The following is a 25,229-nucleotide window of genomic DNA, read 5'->3' as shown; positions in this document are numbered from 1 at the left end:
GTGGTGTACATTTTTAATTCGAGCACTCAGGAGGCAGAGGCAGGAAGATACCTGTGAGTTCGAGCCCAGACTACTCTCAAAAGAATTGGTATTTTTTTTTTTTTAAAATAGGTCCTCGTATAGTCTCACTATGTAGCTGAGGCTGCCTTTGAGGTCCTGATCTCTCTGGTCTCCCCAAGCACTGGGATGCCAGGTGTGGGCCACCACGCCAGAATTTTAAAATGTTTTTTTTTAAAGTTTTATTTTTAACAGTCAAATTGTTGATACTTGTTTTAATTATAACAAATTTCCATATAATTCTTAAAATGTCATCTTTAATAGAACATCTGAGACATGACTTAAACCGTGGAACTAGTAGTATGCTGTGTTGTTTTATCCCCAAAGAAATGGGACGCATAATCTAGTGTTTCCTGTAATACTTCTCCCCTTCCTTTTGTGTGTGTGTGCACACACACAGGATATTGAAAGCATGGCTTTCCACAGTGATTTTTTAAAAAAACATACCCAAGTCTGGAAAATGTTCAATAAATTTACTAAGTTGCAAAAATGCAAACGTAGACTAGCCTCTCTTTTTAGTTTAGGTAGTTTATCATTGTTTCTGACGTATTTGCTTTGTGACTTACAAAGGTGAAGTAGGCTCTTTAGGAGCAATGAGACCATGAATGTATGCTAATAGGTAATACAACATTTTGACCATTCACCAACAAATGTGTTCACTTAGGTGAAACGGATTGTCTCCGTCATAAAAGGAAAGCGGGAAGTGCAAATCCCTGTAGATGATCCTGTTTCCGACATTCCTCTAATAGGCAGAGAGTTTCTAAGGGACACCAGAGGTTTTGCGTAGCCCCGCGCGTCCCAGGACCCACACTGTGATAGGAGTCTATTTTTCTTTCCTTTCCGTCTCTCTCCCAGTCTCTACTTTGTTTGTTTAGACTTTGAGTAATTCTCTGCAAGGTCAAGCACCTTAAATGAGTGCTGTACTTAGCTGTTTTACCCGAATTGATGGTTAAGTAGCCCTGGCAGACCTGGAACTCACTATAGCTCAGGATGGCTTCGAACTCGTGGAAATCCTCCTGCCTCAGCTTCATGAGGGCTAGGATAACAGGTGTACCGTTGTCGGTTTACTCTTATTTTACCTAAAGTTGTCCCCGATACTGTGATCTCTATGCACCGCCAAAGGGAATTTGGTTGCAGAATCTAGCAAGTGTACACAGCTTCTGGACTAAGACGACCAAATTAATCCAGCTCGGACGGATTGTGGCCAAGCTCACAGTCTAAATTTAGGGTTATTTCAGGTCATGCCTTCTGTGCCCCCTAAAAACCTCGCCCCTAAGTAAGGCCAGAGTCTACGATCCTAGTAGCGCTCCACAGGGCATCAGTAGAGTTCGGCAGGGCTCGGCAAAGCTCGACAGTACTCCGGCAGGGTTCGGCAGAGTTCGGCAGGACCCCGGGAGGGCTCGGGCCAGGCTCGTTTAAGCGCCGGCAAAGCTCGGCAGAGTTCGGCCAGGCTCGTTAGAGCCTCGGCAGGGCTCGGCAACATTCGGGTCCCTTCGGGTGCAGGAGCCCAGTCTGTCCCCACGGTCGCGGAGCGCCCGGCATTGCGCGCTCCCCGAGACCCCAATCCTCCTGAGCCCCGCGGCCCGCCCATTGTGCCGCGGGGTTTGCCACCCCGCCGGCCGCCTGACGCAGCCGAGGCTCCGCCCCCGGCGTGACGCCAGCGTCAGGCCAGTCCCGGCGTGCTCCGCGGCTGCCCGCGGTCGAGAGCACTGAGGCATCTTCCCGAGAGCGGCCGATCGTCCGCTTCGCTGCACTGCGCACCCCGGCCGGCCGCCCCGTCGCCCCCCGCCGCCCGCCCGTGCGTCCGAGCGGCCGCAGCCCTCCGCCGAGGGCGCCCCGGGACGGAAGGGTCCAGCAGCCTGCCGGCGCCCGCCGCGCTCGTGGTCGCCGTCGCCGTGGTCGTCGTGGTCGTGTCCGCCGTCGCCTGGGCCATGGCCAATTACATCCACGTCCCGCCCGGCTCGCCCGAGGTGCCGAAGCTCGACGTGACGGTGCAGGACCAGGAGGAGCAGCGCTGCCGCGACGGCGCCCTGAGCCTGCTGCGGCACCTGCGGCCGCACTGGGACCCCCGCGAGGTGACCCTGCAGGTGAGGCCGGGCGGGGACCGCGACGCCTTCCCGAAGCCCTTGGCCGCGGCAGCGACGCCCGCCCGGCTCCCGGGGATGGCTGCCCCTGCCCTTGTCATGCTCGGGGGTTCCTTCCTCTTCTCCCGCAGTCCTCACGGCGCTGCCCTCCCTCCCCGCGCTTCCCTCCCATCCCTGCCTTATCCAACCTGGGATCTTCCCACATCCTCCGTGCCCAGGGAGAACTCCCTTCCAGAGCGGAATGACCGTGGACCTGCTGCCCACGCCAGGATGCTAGGGAACGCTATTCTGCGCCTTAGTGGAAGGCTTATTTGAGTTGATGCTTCAACATTTGTATGTAAAGTCTTAGTGACATTAATGCCCTGGGTTAGAGGGAGCTGCGACCTGAGGATATTTCCGTGAGTCAGTGTATTTAAAGACAGAAATTCTCAGGAAAGAAAACCCCGAAAATCTAGGATTAAAATAACAGCAAACATTTGCAAGTTAGGATTCCTCATACCCAGAATTTATTTGGCGTGATTTGGTTTTAGGTTTTGCAGTACATTTCTTTAGGAATTACCAGGATGTGCTTCCCTTTTTTCTTTGCAAACAAGAAACCAAATTATTATTATTATTATTTTAACGGCTGGGGCTTATTTTAGAGTTGAGCAATAATGGTGGGACATTTATTTGGATTATTCAAGTCATCCGCTTTATTTTAATGATAAATTGTGGGGTTTTTAATTTTTTAATATATTTATTTAAAAAAAATTTTTTTTAATATATTTAAACCATGAGCATTGTCTAGGGTTCAGAGCAGTTCCTGACACTTGGGACTTTCATGAGTTTTAGTTTCGGTTCTTGCTACAAAGGTTCTGAGCAGATTAAAGGAACCCATATGTTGTGGGGAAGAAACTTGTTAGACAAAAGACTTTGAATTTTAAAGCATGCTTGTTGACTAAGTATAGAGGAAATAGTAGATTCAAAATGATTTTTTGTTTAGCTTGGAAAATTATTACATTTCCTTCAAGGAAGTGCTTTTCAAGTGGAAACATGTTTATTTGTGTATTTTTTGCAGTCCTGGGAAGGCAGAGGCTGTTTGCGTCCTAGGCCGGTGCCCTACCACTGAGCTGCGCCTGGAGCCCCCATGTTAGACTGTTATTATGTATTAACTTCCTTGAGAAGGTTTTAAGATTTAATGAGATTTATTTCTGGAAAATATCTTACTAATTAAAAGCAGTGCTGCTTCCTGGTAAACTGCAGTGTTGGCAACCGTGGTTTTTTTTTTTTTTTTTTTTTTTGCAATGACTTTTAAAGTTTGAAACTTTGAAGCTTGGAATTTCTTTTGATTTACTTGTATGTAGACTAGTGATACTAGTTGTTGGATGGAGTGCTGTGTGCTGAATTGAGCTATATTCTTTTAAATCTTTGTTGCCTAGGAAACCATATTAAGTAGGTGCTATTTCTTAGTTCATGTGTTTAGTGAAGGAAAGCCAGGGTATATGTTTAAAAAAAAAAAAGAAGCATAAAACTATTTTGGTTGTTGTACAGGAAATCTGGTTAAATCATGGTTTATGTGTAGCAATTTTTTTTTTTTTTTTTTTTGAGACAAGATGGCCAGATTGGTCAGTCACCTGGCAATCCTGTTTCAGGTTCCCATTGTGGTGGGATTATAGGTTTTTGCCACCATTCCTGGCCTGTGCTGTGACTATTAACTTTAACCTTTGGACTCATAAATCTGAACATATGATTTGTATATTTGAAAGTGATGACATCACTTCTCCCTAGAATTGATAATTAGAAATTCATTTCCTCCTGTGCAGGCAGAACTCTTGGATCAGAAGCTGAGCCCTCGGTAAGCCAAGGTTATGGTCATTGATTTACCTCCAGTCCTCTCCTGCTCAGTGAAGTGCACTTCACACATACTAGGGCATTACAAACTAATGGTGCCTTGGGGCTTTGTCTAGTGATTCTATTTTTGTTGTTATTTTTTATTTTCTTTAGACAGGGCCTCACTGTGTAGCTCCATCTGGTCTGGAACTGGCTGTGTGGACCAGGCTGGCCTTGTCCTCCTGAGCCTTGGGCTTAAAGGTTCTTGTCACTACAGCCTGCTTGTTTAGTATTTTTTTTTTATGACTAAAATTTCTTTTGAAATTTCATCTCCCTTGAACTGTAAAGATAATATTCCTACCTCATTTCAGAAAGGGAAACATGTATCCTATAGCCAAAAAATAATATAACTTCTGGTCAGCTGGAATCAATAATAGCCCTTTTTTGGTATGTTCCTTCCTCCCCATTTAATGCATGTTTATGGGGGTGGAAGCCAGTGCTTAGTGCATACTACTTAGGCTTTCTACCCCTTGGGCTATACCCCCAAGTCCTCACCTTACTCCCCTCCCCCAAACTAACATTTTTCTTGGCTGCATGTAGTGGAGACAGGAGGATCAGGAGCTCCAAGTTGTTCCTAAGGCTTCACATTAGGAGTTCCAGGCCAGCATGAGCTCCTTGAGAGCCTGCCTTAGCACCTCATTCCCCCCCACCCCAAAAAGAAAAAGTACGTTAGAAATATTCTCTAAACAAATTTTAGAGGCTTTTTGCGATAACTCTTATCTTTTCCTGGTAGTTACTTCTATAATATCAACGTGTAGAAGATGAAAAAATGTAGAAACAGCCCAAGACCCAAAGAACTAGATGTGCTCCAAGTGATAGTTTCTGCTCAGAACTCAGTGGCACGTGAAATTGGTTGTTTTGGATAAAGCTGTCCTTAGTAGAAGTAAAAACACATTGTAAGGAGTGGTTTCATGAGGTTTTTGGAGTTAGATTTCTGTATAAGCAGAGTAGTTCTGAGACAGCACCAGCCAAACACTTTCTGTTTCATACTGTCTTGTTCTAAAAAACCCTTCCACCACGTTCTCCATCCGCCCTGTGAGGAAGACAGACAAGAGCTGCTAAGGTATTACAGTGAAACTGAGCCTGTGTGTAAGTGACAGATCCGGGAGGGACTTATCTTAGGAATTACTGCTCCTTGACCTAGAAAGGTTATGTGTACTGTCATGGTTGAGCCAGGGACGCCACTGTGCGAGATTAATTTCTTAAAACACCACCTGGCTCAGAAAAGACTGCTTTGAGCTCTCTTGAGCACATTTGCATTTCCTTCCACTTAGCTCCAGTTTTAGGAAATGGCAGAAACTCCTTTTGTTATGCAGCATCTCCCTCAGTTGAATGTGGTTTTTTGATGTATCTACTTTTGGGGCATAGTTATGTGTAAAGGATCAAAGACTTAATTGCTTTTTCCTCTCTATTGTTATTTTCTTAGATCTTCCTGCCTCAGCTTTGCAAGTTAGCCATGCCCAGCCAATTTTTTTCCCTTTGAAAAAGCTCTGTGTCTTGAATGTTCCTTCGGATCACTTTAGGGCTTCCTGAGTACAAAAGTGTTTGAGCAGCACTTTCTCAGAAGCATGCCACTCTTAAGTTCTTCTTTAGAGATCATGATAAAGCGGTAAAGGCTCCATAGGCTAGGGAGACCATTCTTGTTAAAGAGGTTGTGAAATCAACATCCCTTAGAGCGCTTGGAGGCAGAGAGAGGGGGTTCTCGGAGCCAGCAAGCTTATCCAGCTCAGGGTCCAGGGAGAGATCCTGCTCTGATATACACGGTGGAGCCATATGCACACACTTCCGTCATGCCTGCACATACATAATGATGTAGCTGTGACGGACACACCCCCAGCAACCCCTCTAACATCTGTGTGTGTAGCATCCCTAGTGGCCAGTGTTTGTAAAGATGGAGAACAGGGTTTGTGTCTGCCCTGCACTTCTTAGCTTTGCTCCACTGTTCAAGCTTTGTTCTGTTTCTTTTTGAGACAAACAGGCTAGCCTGGGACTTCCAGCAGATGGCCTCCCTTAGCCTCCCAAATGGTGCTACTACAGGTATGAGTTAGAGAACCTGCCCCCTGGACAAATTTCTTAACCTTTCTAGGCTTCATTACCCTTAGCTGTAAAAGGATCCAATAAACAATTCCTTACCCCTGAGGCTTGTGAGGGTGAAATAAATGCTAGCTCATGGTAATTATGCTTCTGAGCACTGGCTGCATAGAGCCTCAATCAAAAACATCTGCTCTTTGAAATTCACAGCCTGAGACAAACAAACCAGAATATGTAATGTGATGGCTTCTGAGTGACTGTTCACATTTCGTCACATGTAAAGGTGGCACAAGAACATTTTGGAAGCCTCCGATGCCTGTGACACAGGGTTGTGCCTTCCCCCAGTGCTGGTGAGTTCAGTGTGTTCACTAGGCACCCCAGCTTCATCGATATTTCTCTTTGCTTTTGAAATCTCTGATTTTTAAGCATAAGCCAGGTTTATAATTCCAACATACAAAGTTATGGTTTTATTGCGGGTTTTTTTTTCCTTGCTCATTTTCTGCCTTTACCCAAATTCAGTGGTCTGTTTCCTATTCTGTTCACCCAACCCCACCCACCCACCTCTGGTTTTTCAAGATAGGGTTTCTCTGTGTAACAGTCCTAGCTGTTCTGGAATTCAGCGTTGTCGACCAGGCTGGCCTTGAACTCAAAATGATCTGCCTGCCTTTGCTTCCCAAGTGCTCTGGTTAAAGGCATCTACCACCACTACCCAGCTTCCTGTTCTGTTTCTGTTGTCTTAGAAAGATAAATGTACAAGGGTGGAAGAGATAATGTACAATTGATTTTTTTTTTTAAAAAAACTATCCTTGCACTTTTGATATAATTATGGTTAGGAGATTTAATTGCTAGTTACTTTCTAGATATTAACACCTGTGATTTGGTTCAAGCAAACCATTTCCTTTCCTTGGGTCATCATTATTGTGGTGGAAAGAGAGGATGGCTTTGTAATCTTTGGCAAGCATTTAACTCTGTACAGAAATGAATGTCTTGGAGAGTGGGCACATACCTGAGATACCAGCATGTAGGAGCTCTGGGTGGTAGGGTTTTGACTTCCATGTCAGTTTAGATTTCAGGGTAAGACCTGGCCCCCAAAACCTAAAAGAAACCCCAATGAAAACACCAAAACACAATATAGGCAGTATGCGTATCTTAGAAAGCACTCAGGAAAACAAATACAAAATTCTAAAAATAGTAAAGTGTGTTTCAGTGTGGTATTTCCTATCATCCACTACTGTCATTGCTAAATGGGAGATTGAACAGAAGGAATCATGAAGTTTCAGAGCTCAAAATGTAGCTCAGTAGTAGAGTATTTGCCTAGTGTGTGCTGCCTAGGGCTCAATCCCAGTTTTAAAGACGAAGTTCCTAAAGTTCAGTAATTGTTAATGTACTTTTAAAGTAGTGATAATGTTAATTTTTAGGTGGGTTCCTTTGTGCTGTGAGCTGGAGCACAAGGCAGGCCCAGGAGAATTGGGAAGAATCTTCATAGAGGTGGGGGAGTCTGATCTCAGCCTTTGTGGGGGAGGTGTTTGTGGGGTGCCAGGTGGTGGCAGTTGAACCCATGGTCTTGTGCATACCAGGCAAACACCGTGCTTTGAGCTACCCCCAACCCCTGAGCTGAGCTTTGAGGGAAGATGTGATTCTAGGCAAGGAAGAAGTATCTCACAAAGACAGTTACATTAGACCTAAGGAGTTTGGGCAGAGTAGAGGGAGTAGGGGTTTCCTGGATTTGGGGGAGGGCACCAAGAACCTGTGCCTCACTATCTGGGAAAGCATGGGATGTTCTCCAGCAGGTGAGTTCTACCTTCTTCCTTTGTTTTAAGAGACGTGTCACATTACAATGCAGAGAAACATTGGTTGAGAAAATTTTGTATGGTTTTAGAGTAAAGTACGAGAGGAGGGTGTGCTGGATTACCCACGTCCCTAGTAGCATGCACACGTGTGTGCCATGTGAAGTATTATCTATTTATCACCAGACTAGGAAGTTACTCTGCCAAACACTTAGTTTAGCAGAAAACTATTCATGAGCCGGTAGGTTTTCCTCTGTCTCCATCCTGGCAGAGGTGCCTCTCCTTGGATCCCATGCTTCCCGGTTCTTTAATCCCGAAGTCTTCCACTTACCACACGTGATCATGATGGATTGTATCTAAGAGTTGTCAAACTTCAGGAGTTGTTTGACCCCGAGTAGTTTATTTTAGGCCTATTTAAGTAAAGCACAATTTGGTGAAAACTTTCCTGGTGATAATTAACTGAATCCCATGTGCACAATAAAGCACAGAGTAAACCAAACAAAGATCAGACGTGCTGGGTGGTGGTGGTGGTGCACACCTTTAATTCCAGTGCTCAGGAGGTAGAGGCAGGCAGATCTCTGTGAGTTCGAGGCCTGTGGAACAAGTTCCAGGGCATGCTCCAAAGCTACAGAGAAACCCTTTCTCAAAAAACCAAAGAAAAAGAAATCAGACATGGCTTCATCAAGACTCTCTGTAGAGTACATGTGACACCACCAATAGAGGTGGGTTCTATAGATTGACCACACGTGACACCTTTCATAAACATACGTAGTATGGATTAACTGAGCAAAACAAGTTTACAGTAAGAGTCTGGGGGAGGATCCAGTGTGGTCTGTGGCTGTATAAATAGTACCAAGGTCACTAGGCTGTTAAGCACGACTGGTCAGCCTTCTGGGCTATGTACCCCTTCCTTTGAAGGAGGAATCCCGTCTGTGTAACATTCCAGGTTCCCCCAGTGCTGAGCTGTGGGCATGAGGGCATTCCATGCCTCCCACAGTGGGACTCCGGCATAAATGTGACTTGGGGAATAAATGATAACCTTGGATGAATTTAGAAGAACCTGACTACCACACACTATTAGAATGTCGGGTAGATACTGTGGGCTGAGACAAGTTTAATTTTCCTTGTGCATATTTCTGTGTGTGTATGCATGTGTGTACAGGTACCTGTGAAGGGCACAAGATAACATTGCATCCCTGGACCAAAACTCTTGTCAGTAGAAGAGCAGCTGTTAACTGCTGCTGTCTCCAGCCCTGACAGAACAGTTTACAAATTGAGTTAAGGGCTGGCTAGATTACTCAGTTGGCGAGGAAGGCGCTTACTTGCTACTAAGCCTCATGAACTGAGTTCGAGTCCTAGAATCCATGTGTCTGGAAGGAGAGGATTAACTCCTGCAGACTGGTTTATGACCTTTATGTGTGTGTGCGTGTGCACAGATAATTTTAAAAATAGTTTTTGAAAAAAAAAAGAGTTGCATTAAGATAGACTAAGAGGGACTGGATAGATGGCTCAGCTGTTAGGAGCACTTGTTTGTTTGTTTTCCCAGCACCCACATTCCACCTCACAGCTGTCTATAACTCTAATCTCAGAGGATCTGAAACTCGCCTTTTGGCCTCCTGTGGGCACAAGGCACACACATGTGCACAGACATGCACTGCAGGCAAAACACCTATACACAAGTCAATCAATTTTTTAAAAAAATAAGAAAAGATAGTATAAGATCAGGGCTAGAAGATGTCTCAGCCGATAAAGCTCTTAACTAAAATGCATGCTGTGTTAAGTATGGCTTGGAGTTTTGACCCACAGTACCTGTAGAAGTGTTGAGTACACATGTAGACCTGCTTGTGATCCTAACAATCAGAAGGTTGAGATGGCTTTGTGCGGCAAGGTCGCCAGCCAGACTACCTGCAGTTGATCTTATCACTGCTGGGTTCTGCTCACCTTTAATCCTGTTAGCAGTTGTCAGTGTTGTGACAGGACAGCCCTCAGTGCTGAGGATCAGCACTCTGTCCCAGTTCTTTCCTCAGGTAGTGACTGGGCTTGTGTTGCTGACCTAGACATTTGAGTCATAGACAGCATCAGGGTTACGTGGGTTCCATTACTCTGGGTTTAGATAAACAGGACAGCTTTACCAACGGCATGGTTTTCTCTTCCTACAAATTGATGATTTCCACGTTTGAGTTCAGAACCATAAACCATTGAAAAGTGAACAATTTCCGCCCCTCAGAGATGAGGCTCTGTTCCTTTTTGCTACATGCTCTCCGATTTCAGTGGGCATGTCCTGGGGTTCCTCGTAGATGTAACTGATCTGTGTGTGGCCTTCTCTTCTCTCCTACTTTTAACTGTGCTGATGCCCTGCACAGTCTCTATTGAGTGCCCGTGTGCTTTCTTTTCTTCAGATATTTTTGATCCAAGATTGTTTGAGTTCACAGATACACAGCTCTTTCTCTGTGTATAAATTTTATACAACTACATGTTTGTGTACACATGTATTTTCTTTCAGATAATAAGATGTGGCTGGAGAGATGGCTTAGTGGTTGAAAGCTCTTGCTGCTTTTCCAGAGGAATGAGGTTCAGTTTCTAGCACCCACATGGCAGATCACAACCATCTGTACTCCAGTTCTAGGGGACCTCATGTCCTCTTCTCATCCTGTACAGGCACTAGACACATGCATGGTGCAGAGACATATATGCACATAGAACACTCATATAACATAACTAAAAATAAGAAAACCAGAGACAGATGGGCATGATGGCCTGTCTGTAATCTCAGCAGTGAGGAAATAGAGGTGGAGTTCAAGGCCATCCTCGGCCACATAGTGCAAGGCCAACCTGGGCTACATTAGAACACAGACAAACTTAATATTTTCAGCGTATTCTTATTTTGTTATTGAGGTATATGCATTAATTTTGAGAATTCGAACATGAAACCACCTTTGCATTCCTGAAGTAAATCAGACTTAGTTGAGATGCCACATTGTTTTTATATGTCTTTGTACTGGTTATTAGTTTAAGAGTTTTGATCTTTTTTCTTTTGAGACAAAGTCAGCACAGGTTGGCCTCCGACTCATGGTGGTCTGGCATTGCAGTCCTATGCTGTTGAGCACGACTGCTCAGAAGACACTTGTGTTGTTTCCCTCTGTAGTGTCTGGCTGAGCTTTAGGATCAGCTTGGGAGATTTGTTTTTTATTTAAAAGTGTTGTTCCTAATGATATATGTGTAAAAATCTGTTGTATGTGTTGTGTAGACGTTATCTTAATTCCCTTTATTTTTTTTTTCCTCTTCCATCCCCTCCCCTCCCTCCTTCCTTCCTTTTTTAGCTTCCTGGTTTCTCTCTTTCTTTCAGTCTGTCTTTTTTTTATTCACCAGTAGCCTGGGCTATTCTTGAACTTGGGGTCCCTCCAAGTGCTGAAATTTAGAGGTATGCACCGCAACTGCCATGCTCAGTTTACTCCTAGCTTGTTGAGCCATAAGGCTAGATCCCTTTGTGTGTGCGTGTGCGTGTGTGCGTGTGTGTGTGTGTGTGTGTGTGTGTGTGTGTGTAATGCCTGGAGGGTCGAATCTAGGCTATATCTGCATGTTAGATGTATAGTATACCGCTAATTTATACCCTTCACTTGTAGTTACTTGTCCTTTTCTAATACATTAAGCTTAGCTATTATATCTTACTTTGCTTATATGCCCTTTGCTGTGTATAGACTAAGGCAGTCTCTCATGCAGTCTTCTCTACTTTTCTCATCTTGTAGAATTGGCCATGGGCCAAGTATGGCCATGGGTCATACTTTCTTACACAGGCCACACGACCTGTGCTGAACCTGTCACTGTCTGTGGTGATCTTTCCGTTCAGACTCAGCCTGTGCGTCTGTGTGCTGTTTAAGCATGTAAGTCATTGATAACACCTTGCCAACTTCTAGGAGGACAGAAACAACCTAGTAAGTCTGCCTTTTGTTGGTTGGTGACAGTTCTTTCTGCTGAGCACAGGAATATGTGCAGGTATCTAGTGGTAGGAGGTATCTGTTCTGTGTAGGGGCTGGAAGCTTGCATGGCTCGTCTCCTTTCCCAACTGTCACGTTCTGTTCAGCGCCTGACTGCTCATTTTGCTCGCTGTGGTGACACCAATACCAGGATGCAGTGGACTGACACTCACACTTCTGCTGCTGATACATGACACTAGCTTGACAAAGTGTTCATTGCTGTCAGTCTGACATGTTTCTTAGTTGCCACCCAGCTAATGTCTACTTCTCAGATGATTTGAATGTGCATTTGATTCATTTCTAAAACAGGTAAACATTGGGATAAATAACAAAATTAACTTTAACTGTTTCCTACTTGGAGGTCTGTGTGCATATTTTGTTTCTGTCTAGCTCGCTTCCAACTATTTGAGAAACTGCTCTTGAATGTTAAGCTTTTGGCCTTACTGAGGCCCTTTTTATAATCCAGCCAGTCATTTGGTCAGATCATACAGCTTTTGAGAGGAGGTTGCCCAGTTGGATGTGGTATGTGTTCTATGGGTGTCCTTGATCAATTGCATCAAAGCATTTTTCTCTCTTTTGAAAATCAGCACTTGAGTGGCATGTTCATTGTCAACAATTATTATTTATCTATCTGGTTTTGCCATATACACATTTGAAAGTATTGGTACCTCCAGATATAGATGCCAAAGCTTGATGAACTGAGGTCTTTATGACCAGTCTTAGTTATATTTCACAAGGATGTACTCTTTGTCTGGGTGACTGCACCAGCTTTCTATTAGCACAGCAAGTACTAACTAGTTTGATGTGGGTGGGATATTCTGCTGTATATGTGTTGCTCTTATTGGTTAGTGAATAAAGCTACTTTGGCCTATGGTAGGGCAGAATATAGCCAGGCTGGAAGAGATATATAGAGTGAGTAGGCAGAGTTAAGGAAACACCATGTAGCTGTCAGAGGAGAAGGACCTGAAACCTCTCTGTTAAGCCATAGCTTTGTGGCAATACATAGACTAATAGAAATGGATTAATTTAAGATGTAAGAGTTAGTATAACTAAGAAACCTGAGCTAATAGGCCAAGCAGTGTTGTGAATTACTGTGTTCTTATGCATTTGGTATAATTACATGCATTTTTTTCTTTCCTCTTCTCAAAACTATCTTTTTTTTTTTTTTTTTTTTTTTGTGCAGGGGGATTATAGGATAGGTGGGAGAATGTGAGTCGGTTTCACTCTGGCTTGGAGCTTGCTATGTAACCCAGGCTAGCCTTGAACTCAGGATCCTCCTGAGTGCTGATATTGCAATGTTGAGTCATCACACCTGGCCTTTCTTAGATATCTGAGACAATACTCCTTATTATATTTTGTGTGTATATGTGGGTAAAGACATGCTGTAACCTATGAGCAGAGGTCAGGGACAGCTGTCAGTTACGCTCTCCTTTCCCTACTAGCTTCTGGAATTCAACTCTTGTGTCAGGTTGTGCTGTTAAATGCTCTCATCCTCTGAGCCATTTTGCTGACTAGAAATACAATTTTTTTTATCAATTTTTTAAGCTTCTAAGCACTGAGTCTTCCCTCCTCTTTTGTCATACTGTTACCCATGCATATCAAGAGTGTCCATCTTCTCAAGTGGACTAACTCAGTGGTGCTTGTCAGGTCCTTCCTCAGTACAGCTGGGGATCACAGAGCTTGCCTGATAAGGAAGCACTTTATTTTTGAGCTGTGGTCCCACATTCTCCAAAATGATTTTTGATGTTAAAAAGCAGGTATTTTTCTTCTGTTTTTCCTGGGTTTTGGAGATTGAGCCCAGGAATTGGTGTATGCCATCCCCGCTAAGCTGTTTCCAAACCTTTGGTGTTTGCAGTTACCCTTTTATCACCTACCGAGTTATCTGTAGTCCCATCCTTAAACTGCATTGTCGAATTTCTCTGTCTTTTCTGCTTTCCCTGGCAGCTCTTCACAGATGGGATCACAAATAAGCTCATTGCCTGCTACGTGGGTGACACCATGGAAGATGTAGTTCTGGTGAGAATTTATGGCAACAAGACTGAGCTGCTAGTGGACCGTGATGAAGAAGTGAAGAGTTTCCGTGTGCTGCAGGCTCATGGCTGTGCACCTCAGCTCTACTGTACCTTTAATAACGGACTGTGCTATGAGTTTATACAAGGTGAAGCTTTGGACCCACAGCATGTCTGCAACCCAGCTATTTTCAGGTAGTTGCCTTTTCTAAATTTTTCCCTTAGAAAAATATTATTATATGCACTAAGGAAATATATTAAACTTTTTAAGGTCACGCTTCTATGTGTGTGTGGTGCGGAGAGAGGTGTGTGTGGATACGAGGTTGAGTGTTTTTGTGCTGCAGCACATCTTTAGTGTCAGGACAACTTGCCGGGGTGGATTCTCTCCCTTCACTGTGTCTTTTTGGAGTCAGATTCAGGCCACTTGTAAGTTCTTAGGCGTTTTTAACATCTGGGCGTGGTAGTCCACATAGGTAATCCCAGGAAGATCCTCAGCCACCTAGAGAGTTTGATGTCAGCCTGGGCTACATGAGACCTTGTGCCCTTACCCCCAAGAAACTTAGTTTTTGAACACCCAGCAGACTTCTGTTTTATTGTCTGATCCATGTTTACCCGTATCTTACTGTGTTAGAAGTTGAAACACATTAGAACATAAAGAATATCAAGTGGACATCTTATTTTAGCTGCCAATACGGTGATTGCAGGTAGATTCAGCTACACTCGCGAGAACAAGAGTGGGCACGGTAAATGATGTCTTGTTAAAAAGCCTTACACGGACCCTTCCTGAATGGAGTTCCTGGGTTTTATTTTAAAAAATTTCAAATGAAAACTGATTAGAAATGAAGTGTGCCAAATCATTTGCCTGTGCTGAAACTGCCTGAAATTCTGTTAAACAGTATACATTTTTATTCTTTTTTGTGGAGGGAGGTTGTTGTTGTTTGTTTTCTTTATTGTTTTTTTGAGACAGCATTTCTCTATGTAAATGCCCTGACTACTCTAGAACTTGCTCTGTAGACTAGGTTTGCCTTGAACTCAGAGGTCCGCCAGTCTCTGCCTCCCAAGTGGTATGTCCCACCACTCCCAACAATGTTTTTGTTTTTTAATTTATACTATTAATTTACATATATTTAAATTTTATTTTGTTACACTGTAAAACTTTGTAGCAGGTATAATTCTAAAAGTATCAGAGTTCTTTACTAAAGTTGGAGACTAACACTGGACTACTTAGGAACTTTGTAGTGTCCATTTTAATAAAATTGATGTAAAATAATCCTAGGAGATAAGATATTGATAAGCCTGCTTAAGTAAATGAGAAACTAAGGCATAAAAACATTTCAGTCGTTAACTTTTGATCCACCTGTAGGTGCTGAAGAAATGCCATTGATGGGTGAGTAAGTCCTTATACATTAGAATAGAATGTAAAGGAAAGCAGGCTTAGTTGTGCTGCATAGAAAACTTGACATTGTTAGACTTGAAGGGGGCAGGTAGAGTGAGTGCAGACCAACAGACTGTTCTGTTACCATTTTAGCAGTCACAATTACATAGTAATTCAGCAGCTACAGGGTTTCTTTACCAAGGAAACTGTAATCTTTTTGAGCAACTTCAAGTGGAAAGAGTAGATTGTTTACAAATTTCTTTCTTAATGTCATTGAGTGACTGATTTTAAACTTCCTCCTCTGCACTGACCAAGTTTGGGTGATCAGTTGAGCCCCTTGTATGAGATGATAGGCATCTAGAACATGTGTGCCTTCCACCTCCAGTTGTCTGTGTTACTTATTTCCACACACAGTGTGAACATCTCCAAAGCTGTTAGGCTGTACTCTTAAGCATCTGAGTACATGTTCAGTACCGTTGCCATTGTGGATAAGTCTGGTCCACAGCATGTGATAGTGCGTGGAGGACAGAGAGAGAACAGGCAGCTGGGGCGGGGAAGGCTGCATCAAGGTACTTCTGTGTAGTAGTATTTGTGTGGAGATTGTGTAGGACTTGGTGTGTAGCAAGGTGTAACTTGGTGAGATTATTTTTTTTCTCACTCATTTTGTTTTTGCTTGGTTGAGTTCATGGATATGGGACCTACAGAGATGGAAGGCTGACTACAGTTCTTAGTCTTTACGTAAAGGTTTGCCAAAGCTGATTTTAGTACTTACATAATTTATAATTATGTTTGATTAAAATGGTTTTACTTAAGATCTACTCCTTTAGAACTTACGTGAGTGATGCAATCGAGGTCATATACTCAGCACGCAGGTAGAGTAGTGTGTACTGGTAGAAACCATCAGCTGGGCGCTGGTGGCACCACCTGTAATCCCAGCACTCGGGAGGCAGAGACAGGCTGATCCCTTTGAGTTCCAGGCCAGCCTGGTCTACAGAGCGAGTTCCAGCATAGCTAGGGCTTTTACACAGAGAAATTCTGTCTCGGCAAGAAACCCAACTTGAGTCGACCCAACTCAAGTATATTGTGTTACAACTGGCTTACATTAAGTGATGTGTTGAATTGATCGGTTTTTGAAAAGGAAGCTGAAAAAGCAAAACAAGAAATTGATAGGAATTGAGTTAGTTGGTGTTTCAAGGAGTATATTTGCTATTTGCTTTCTTATTCAGTTTATTTCAGATTGTGTTGTAACTCTTTTATGACATTTTAAAATGCTTAGCAGGTTTTATTAACCACTAGAGAAAAGAAACTACAAAAATCAGGAAAGACAAGTGTGAATCACTAATATGTATGAATCATAAATTATTTTAAAAGGGATTATGGAAGTTCTCATCTTTACTGAACTTGGAAGAAATGAAGGATAAGCCAAATTCCCACACTCAGCAAAGCAGAACAGATAACAGGGGGTGAGGCCAACCCAGACGCCTTACCCAATAAGAGAAGAAATAGGAATGATCCTTTCCTGGTATGGAGTATACCTGTGCTTGGTATGTGGAACCAGGAGATCAGGAGTTCAGGGTCATCATCCTCAACTCATAGGAAGTTTCAGACTTGTGTGTACTTCTTCCTTCTCAAATGCTCACATGTACACATGTGACATGCACAGGAACATCAACAACGAAATAAATAATTTTCTTTAAAAGCTGATTGATGCTGGAGTTGACGACTCATTGGTTAAAAATACATGCCTCTTGTAGGGGACCTGAGTTTGGTTCCTATGTCAGGCAACTCACAAAACTGCCTTTAACTCCAGCTCCAGGGGATACAACGCCTTTAGCTTCTGGGCACTTATATGTCCATAGCCACACATTCACATATCCATATACATAAAATTAAAAACAAAATAATTCTTGTCTTGCCTTAGTGGTGCATGCACTAAGGAGGCACTCAGACCTCAGGAGGCAGAGGTAGGCAAACCTGAGTTTGAGGCCAGTCTGGTCTACAGAACTAGTTCCAGGACAGCTAGGGCTATTACACAGAAATCCTGTCTTGAAAAAGAAAAAAAAAAAGAAATCTTAAAAAAAAAATCCAAAAACTGAGCAAGGTGATTCATGCTTGTTTTGCCAGCCCTCTGGAGACAGAGACAGGAGGATTGCAACATGTTCAAGGCCAACCTGGGTTACAATTGAGTTCTAAGTCAACTTGTATAATAGTGTGGTCTGTCTCAAAAACAAAAACAAAAACAAAAAACAGGAAGGGTTGGTGGTATTGGAATATTTGATTGGGTTTGATCACTAGCACAGAGAATAAGTTAAAAAAAAACAGCAAAAGAGGTTATGGTTTATTGCTTTAAAAGCATACTATGATATACTTGTATTCTGTTTCTCCATACACCCTGGGCAAGTATTATATCCCTGTGTTGGCGGAGACTACTTGTTTGTTTTTTTGACTGCCCAGACCTGAAATAATCAGACAAACTATACTAGTTACAATACTGTTTGGCCAGTGACTCTAGCATATCTTTAGCTAGTTTGTACATCTTGAATTAACCCATTTCTGTTAATCTGTGTATTGCCACTAGGCTGTGGCTTACTGTTGCTGGCATATTACTCTTTTGACAGCTACATGGTGTCTTCCTGACTCCGCCTTCTTTTCCTCCTCTGTCTCTGTCTAAGCAGAGTTCCTGTCTTGCTCTATTGTGCCCTGCCATAGGCCCAAAGCAGCTTCTTTTTTAGCCAATGGCAATAAAACACCTTCACAGCATACAGAGGGAACTCCCATATCATCCTGAGCTTTGCTCCTTTCACAGGCTTAAGTCAGTCTGTGTACTCCTAAATTTAGTGATGCAGTGGGTTACAGTTTTAGGATTAAGATCAGTATTATATAAGCCATATGAATAAAACTCAAGAATATTCATGACTGAGACTGGGAATGTAGCTCGGTTGGTAAAGTGTACACCTGACATGTGTGAAGTCCTGGATTGGTTCCCTAGCACTGCTAAGCTGGGGGTGCTGACTCTCAGCTGTAACCCCAGTAGTGTTCTGATACATAAAAGTATCAGAAGTTCAGGGACATCCTTTGGTGCCTAGTCCATAGTCCGAGGCCTGCCTATGGTGCAAGTCAGACAAGAGGAATAAATGTGGGAGAAACTGCTAGCATAGGTATTTGTTTAATTACAGGCTTATGACATTTGATGCTCTGTGTATTAGTTTGAGTTCTCAAATATTTTTATATGTTAAGTTATCAGGGAAGCTTTTAAATGCTCTCATTCATTGACTAGATCCCAGCCAAACCCATTAAACCAGATATTTGGGTATAATAATTTGTTTTTCAGCAATACCATTGAGGATTGCTTCTACTGGGTTTACTCACTGCAATAGTTCTTACGTATTAAGTGTCTTGACTGTGGCGATGTTATTTTCAGAGGGAGAAGAGACACTGGCCTTAACGTGAGTAGAGGCGTGCCAGTAGGAATTTGTAGCCAAGGAGCAGGATGTGAAGTTAATAGGTCAGACGTTTAATAGATCAAAAAATAGGGTGGTGTCAGGTGTCAGGGATGTTAGCATACAGCCTGGTAGGAGATGCACTGCAGCAGGGTGCAGGCCCAGCAGTCCGGCCAGGTATGGCCAGGCATGGCCAGGCATGTGGTAAGCAGCCCTGACCTGACAGGTAGAATCACTGTTACAATGGGAGCATAGAAGGGAAGACCACAGAGATGGGGAAGACAGTTGGGACACCTGACAAAGGTGACAGTGAGGACCAGCTTTATTGTACTGAACGCTTTTGTGCTGTTTTGTTTTTAAACAGGCTAATAGCTCGTCAGCTTGCTAAAATCCATGCTATCCATGCACACAATGGCTGGATCCCCAAATCTAACCTATGGCTTAAGATGGGAAAATACTTCTCCCTCATTCCCACAGGATTTGCTGATGAAGATATTAATAAAAGGTAAATTTACTAAGGTATTTGTATTTCTTAAGGACTGAAGGATAACAAAGCCTGTATAAAATTTGGTTTGCTCCTCTCTCTACTACAGTGGCTCTCAGATGGCTCTACAGAAATAGCCTCGCTGTCCTTTGAAGGCTCCCATCCCTGAAAAAAATGGCCCGAAAATATTAAAGGGATGATGAAGATGAGACAAATAGAGAATACCTAGGAATAATTCTAAAGAGTATTGCGAAAGGGCACAGTGGTACCAATTATGATTGGCCATAGAGATTGTGTGCACTGGGCCTGTGAAAACTTAGGCTGTCTTAGTTTGCTGTGTCTACTTAAATAACAGATTGTCGGGTTGTAAATTTACTTTCTGCGATCTTAACTTTTCCGGCTTGGCTCCCAAGTTCAAACTACCTATGGTATTTCATTATTTTTTATATGAGATTTTTATAGATTAATCTTTAGAATCTATATCATGAATACTGCGATGACAAATAAAATAAAAGTTGAAAATATTACGTCTTATCTAAAAGTATTAAGGCTGCATCTTTGTGTAGCAAGTCTGTTTCTAGAATGACAGAGGCAAGCAGGATCTTTAAGTTCACAGTGCACTTATCTGCATACATGTATATGCACACACTGGATATTTAAGTTCACAGTGCACTTATCTGCATACATGTATATGCACACATAGGATCTTTAAGTTCACAGTGCACCTAGCTGCATACATGTATTGCACACACAGGATCTTTAAGTTCACAGTACACTTATCTGCATACATGTATTGCACACACAGGATCTTTAAGTTCACAGTGCATTTTTCTGCATACATGTATTGCACACACAGGATCTTTAAGTTCACAGTGTGCCACAGGCCTTTGCACACATACGAAGAATAAATGTAAATGGAGCAGGGAGGAGCAGACTTTGGGTCCAGACTGGCCCAGTTGCCAGTTACTGTCTCTCTCATGTCCCCTTGGCAAGTGCTCAGCTCCATGTTGTCATCTGTAAAGAGAATACTGTAGGTTATTAGCTGGGTGTGCTGGTAGTCTCCCATGTAGATAACTGAGGAGTAAGGAGTAATTGATAGACATGGGATGAAGAAACAAGGGAGCAGGCAGCTCTCTGGCAGGGAGTACTTGAATAGCAGTTTGAGCCTTGGTGGTGTTCTTGGCAAGCTGGGCCAGGTCCCTTATTTTGTATCCGTTTTTTTTTTTTAACCTAATTTATACAAATATATCACACCTTACTTTTGGGTTCTTATTTTTTTCCCAGTTACATTTCTATTAACCCCTGTAAAATCTATTTTAAAGATCTTTCAAAAACTTCTGGGCACTGGTACCTCACACCTTTAATCCCAGCACTCTGGGAGGCAGAAGCAGGCGGATCTCTGAGTTCAAGGCCAGCCTCTCCAGTGTGAGATCCAGGACAGAGCTGCTCTACAGAGAAACCCTGTCTCAAAAAAACAGAACCAGACCAAACCAAACCGAAACAAAAAACCATCCAAACAAAACTTTATCCCAGCTGCACTGAGCAAACTAGAGCTTTGCTATTAAGGTAGCTAGGCAATGTGAGTGTGCCGTCTCCATTTCAGACTCTGGTCTAGCATTTTCTGAAAATTGAACTTTTGTTGCATTCACCTTTTTTTGCTTACAATAAATATTTTCAGTCTGTAATTTAAATAATACAGTTAGACCTCTTAATGAATTCATTGTGTCTCAGTCCCTTGTCTGTGTAAAGTGGTGGCAAATGTACGGTGTTTAGAATGTCAGGTTACGGCTGGTAACTGCTCATACTGTCCCTCCCTCAGCTGTGTAGTGTCAGAGGTTTTGTCTTTTGTTCTGTATTTTTGGTTTTTTGAGACAGGGTTCTCTGTAATCCTTACTGTCCTTCAACTTGCTCTGTAGACCAGGTTGGCTTTGAACTCAGAGGTCCACCTGCCTCTGTTTTAATCCCAGCAGGGATTAAAGGGTGATTGTCTTATATTTAAATGGATTATAAAGGTTTCCTTTATTCAGGTGTTGGAACACATGAATCTATTGTTGAAATCAGGAGTATATGCTTGTTCAGTGGGAACATTTGAAGTAGATTTCTAACTTTAAACTCGAAAGAAGTGTCAACTGGATAAACAAGCTCTAACTCTTCTTTTACAACGGAAAGGTTCCTAAGTGATATCCCGAGCCCTCAACTTCTTCAAGCAGAAATGACCTGGATGAAGGAGATTCTGTCCAACCTGGGCTCACCTGTGGTGCTTTGCCACAATGACCTGCTGTGTAAGAATATAATCTACAACGAGAAACAAGGTAGGTGCTTGACCTTAGCAGTAAGTAAGTTGATTGCTCGTATGCTCTTAATGGTTCCCTGTCTTTGTATCAATAAACAAGAGTTAAAAGCATACACAAAGATTTTCTCTTGAAGTTATAGAAATTATTGTAATTGCTATTAGGGATATATATGTATGGATAAAATGTCTTTAAATGTTGGCTTATTAGAAATAGTTGGTGGTTCCTGTTGGCTTTTTAAGTGTAAAATGATGAAATGATTGTGCGTGTGTATATACGTATATATTTATAAATATATACATATAACTATATATTTCTAAAAGCTGTTTGGCTATTTGAGATTTGAAAGCATGTCTGCTGTAATGGGGAGTGCGGGAAATGAACAGATTCCTATGCGCTGCTGGGTTTCTGTGGGAACCCTCTCAGGGCTGTGAGTTGAGCAGCATTTAATATCTCCAGGCCTTTTAATTCCTGTGTATATGCTGACATCAGTGAGAGACTCAGGAGTAGAGAATACTGATTTTGTTCTTATTTATAGCAAATGAAGTGGTAAAGACAATAGCCTTGGTAAATAGAGTTAAAATATTATGAGGTAAAAGTTGATACTTTTGGTGTAACTTTTTGTGTGGCTGTTCATACCTTGATTCTCTGTGTTTGTATAAGAGTCACTGGTTGCATTATTAGAGCACTGGGTAAAGTGGTTTGAGGTTTGGTTACTAAACAATAAACACCTTGAAATACTAATTTAAAATTTAAAAGTATAATTCATGTTAAGAAATTAGTATTTGAAAAGTGTTCTTGAAACTGTGAAGCTGCTGCCTTTTACAAGAAACCCATTTAGAAAGTAGTCGTATTTGGAAGAGCATATCTTAATTTAAAAATACTTTTGTGAATATACTGTTGCCAAAGAATTACTTTTGATTAGTCATAGTGTGTTAGATTGACTGTTAGTGACTTCATGGCCAGAGCTGCTGTCGTGAAAGAGCTGTCAGTCTTCATGGCTAAACCTGAAACGCAGCTGCACGGACACTGTCAAGGACGGTGGCCTGAAGCTATATTTTCAAAAACATTTATCTTTTATACTTGAAATTTTAATGGATGAGAGATTATTTTAAAAATGCTGAGCTAGTCTTTGTTTTGAATCATGCTAATTCTTGTGTGGAATCACCTTATTTAAATCTTAGGTGTACCTTAAAGCGTGACTTCTTTGGCAGTTTCTTTTAACACGTCATTGTCCTGATTATCGCGTTGTTACGGTAAATGAGTGGTGACCAGATCTCAACGCCATGTGAGACAGGAGCCTTAGCTTTGCTAAAGAGTGTGCTAGCCCAGGTTGAGTGCAAGGCTTGATAACACATGTACGTAATGCAGTTTCAAGTAAGGGACTTCATCTTACATTTGAAGTGGACACTCAGCTTTATTTTTAACTGCAAGTTAAAGGGAATTTGTTACTTCTTTGGAATATAATTTTAACTTGTCATATTTTTATTTTTATGTTTCTTTTACATATTCATTTCATAAAACAAACTTGTTTATAAAACTAAAAAAATAAGGGACCAAAAAAATCAGATTACTCTGTCATAGGTACTTTTCATTTAAACAGTTATCAACCCCAGCTGCTGATAATTTACATGTAAAGTGCTTCTATTTCACAGAGAGCAATTAGACTGTAATTTGGCGTTAGAGGTCTTCCATGTCTCTCTGTCCCTCTCCTTCCAGTAGGAGTCCATGTCGTATTGCTTGCTCCTCGTCTTTGTGGGTGTTTGAGTGTTAGTAATGGAAGGCTGTGTGTACATTTTCCCTTTATCAGTGAGTTGTTTTATGTCTTTTAGAAGGCTAATTGGATCTTGTAGCATCCCCTTGTAAGATTTCTGTTAGTATTTAATGCACACTGTGATTAGACTGTTCAATTAATGAACATCTGACCAGAAGTTACACTGTTACTATCCTTTGATGGTGTTTCAGGTGAGGAGCTGGTAGTTTTGAGATAATGAAACCATAATGAATTGTTTGAATTTATAGTTAAAATAGAAGAAACCATGCTTTATTCCAACAATTTGGTAAGCTTAAGGCATAAGAAATGATGCATTTGTCTCTGGAGCATTCCTTTGACACTCCAGAGGTGATCTTAGAAAGTCTAGTGTGGGAGCCAGGCATACGTTTTTAATCATAACACTTGGGAGGCAGAGGCAGGTAGGTCTCTGTGAGTTTGAGGTCACCCTGGTCTACTTAGTGAGTTCTAGGACAGCCAGGACTACATAGTGAGGCTCTGTCTCTGGAAAAGGTGCACGTGTGCGTGTGTGTGTGCACACATACAAAAACACACACAAGACAGATACACAACAGACACATGGGAGTGGGAGCAGAGAGATTGCTCAGCCATTAAAGGCTAGGTGCACAAGCAAAAAAGGAAGGCAAGACAAAAGAGAAAGGGCAATGTAGACTACACATCTTAGCTGTCTGCTTCCTTTACTGCAGCATATGAAGGAAAGATATATGAAGGGAAGATAGCTTACACATACAATGATGGATTAAGTTTTGTGTTATACGCACATACACATTTGATCTTTTGCTCCAAGGCCATTCATGTAACTTGGGTTCAGGGCCTCACTGTTTTCTGCTTGTCTTATGAGACACAAATAGATAAAAGCAATGGATGAAGTCAGATAGATGAAAGCACTGCCTTGATATCATCAAGCTGCCTTGGCTGTATGTTTTAACTTTTAATTTTTCAGAAGTGTAAATTTGAAACTAACAGTAAATTCTTACAGTATCATTTTGAGGTGCCTACATACATTTAAAAATAATAATGTGATGAGCTGGTTTTGGCATTAATATACGTACATAGTTTGCCAGCCCTTATATATGTTGCTAGCATGCATTTTATACAATGTATCTGATGAAAAGAATGAAGGGTAGCTTTTAAGCACTGTGACCTGTGTGTGTGACACTCAGTTTTTAAGTGTTTATTTGGCATTCTCCTGAGTAGATGTTACAGAAATGCATAGTTACAGAAAAAAAAATGTACACTTAACACCCTTAAGTGTAGAACATTTATTTCTACCATCTTGGAGAGGGGCTCATGTTCTCATGAAGAGTAGTACTGACTCCTAACCCTGTAGTGATGCTCAAACTGTCAGATGACAGCACTTAGGGGACACAAGACAAGGTAGGTGTCCTTCTGTAATGAATTAATATTGAGGTTTTAAGAAAGCCCCAGAGTTTAGGTGTTCATTAAGCAATGGTCCGCCCATCTCTGGCTGTCACTGAAGTGACACCCTTCCCCAAAGTGTGAGCAGTGTGTAATGATGAGATCGACTTTGGAATAATAAAATGGAAAGCAGTTATTCCCCCTTCAGAGCAGCAGAGCAGCGTTATGTAGTTTTCTGTTAATTGTGACTTCCATAGGCTTGGCGTGAAGAACCTGGAATGTCGTTTATTGACTGACTTCCAGTGTAGTATTTTGATCATAGCTAACTCTTTAGTTGCTGACATGTCAGCAGCCATTGATGAAGCTGTGAGATTGCTTTCATGTCTACTTCTGCCAGAATGTTCTTTGGTTTGAGGATGCCTTCTGATGGTTAATTCTTTCCCCACCCCATTCCTTCCTAAGAGCCTACATGTGGGGATGACTGTGTCTTTGTTAATCATTGTCCATTTTCTCTTCAGTACAGTACAGGAAGTTGGTTGGTAAGCATTTAGGCAATTCAGAGGAGTAGAAGAAAATGAAGACCTTTTCTTGGGATTTCTTTAGTTTTGCGCGCTGCAGGTAGGAAAGTCACCACTACTCTGAGTCACCTGATTGACTCCCGGCTAGATCCATTCTGT

General features: G+C 42.1%; 1 protein-coding gene across 1 annotated transcript in view; it reads left to right on the top strand.

The window, feature by feature from the left end:
• Positions 1 to 1,881: 1,881 nt before the first annotated feature.
• Positions 1,882 to 25,229, top strand: part of Etnk1 (ethanolamine kinase 1) — a 42,651-nt gene continuing 19,303 nt past the window's right edge. Inside the window, exons 1-4 of the mRNA XM_048432625.3 lie at positions 1,882 to 2,144; positions 13,747 to 14,006; positions 18,991 to 19,131; positions 21,280 to 21,422. Coding sequence (XP_048288582.2) covers positions 1,989 to 2,144; positions 13,747 to 14,006; positions 18,991 to 19,131; positions 21,280 to 21,422 — 700 coding nt within the window. The 5' untranslated portion in view covers positions 1,882 to 1,988. The remainder of the gene's footprint in view (positions 2,145 to 13,746; positions 14,007 to 18,990; positions 19,132 to 21,279; positions 21,423 to 25,229) is intronic.

This window comes from Myodes glareolus, chromosome 3 (genome assembly GCF_982192425.1).
Source record: "Myodes glareolus chromosome 3, mMyoGla1.1, whole genome shotgun sequence".
NCBI lineage: Eukaryota > Metazoa > Chordata > Mammalia > Rodentia > Cricetidae > Myodes > Myodes glareolus.
Note: the sequence above shows the minus strand (reverse complement) of the source record. Positions and strands in the feature narration are given on the sequence as shown.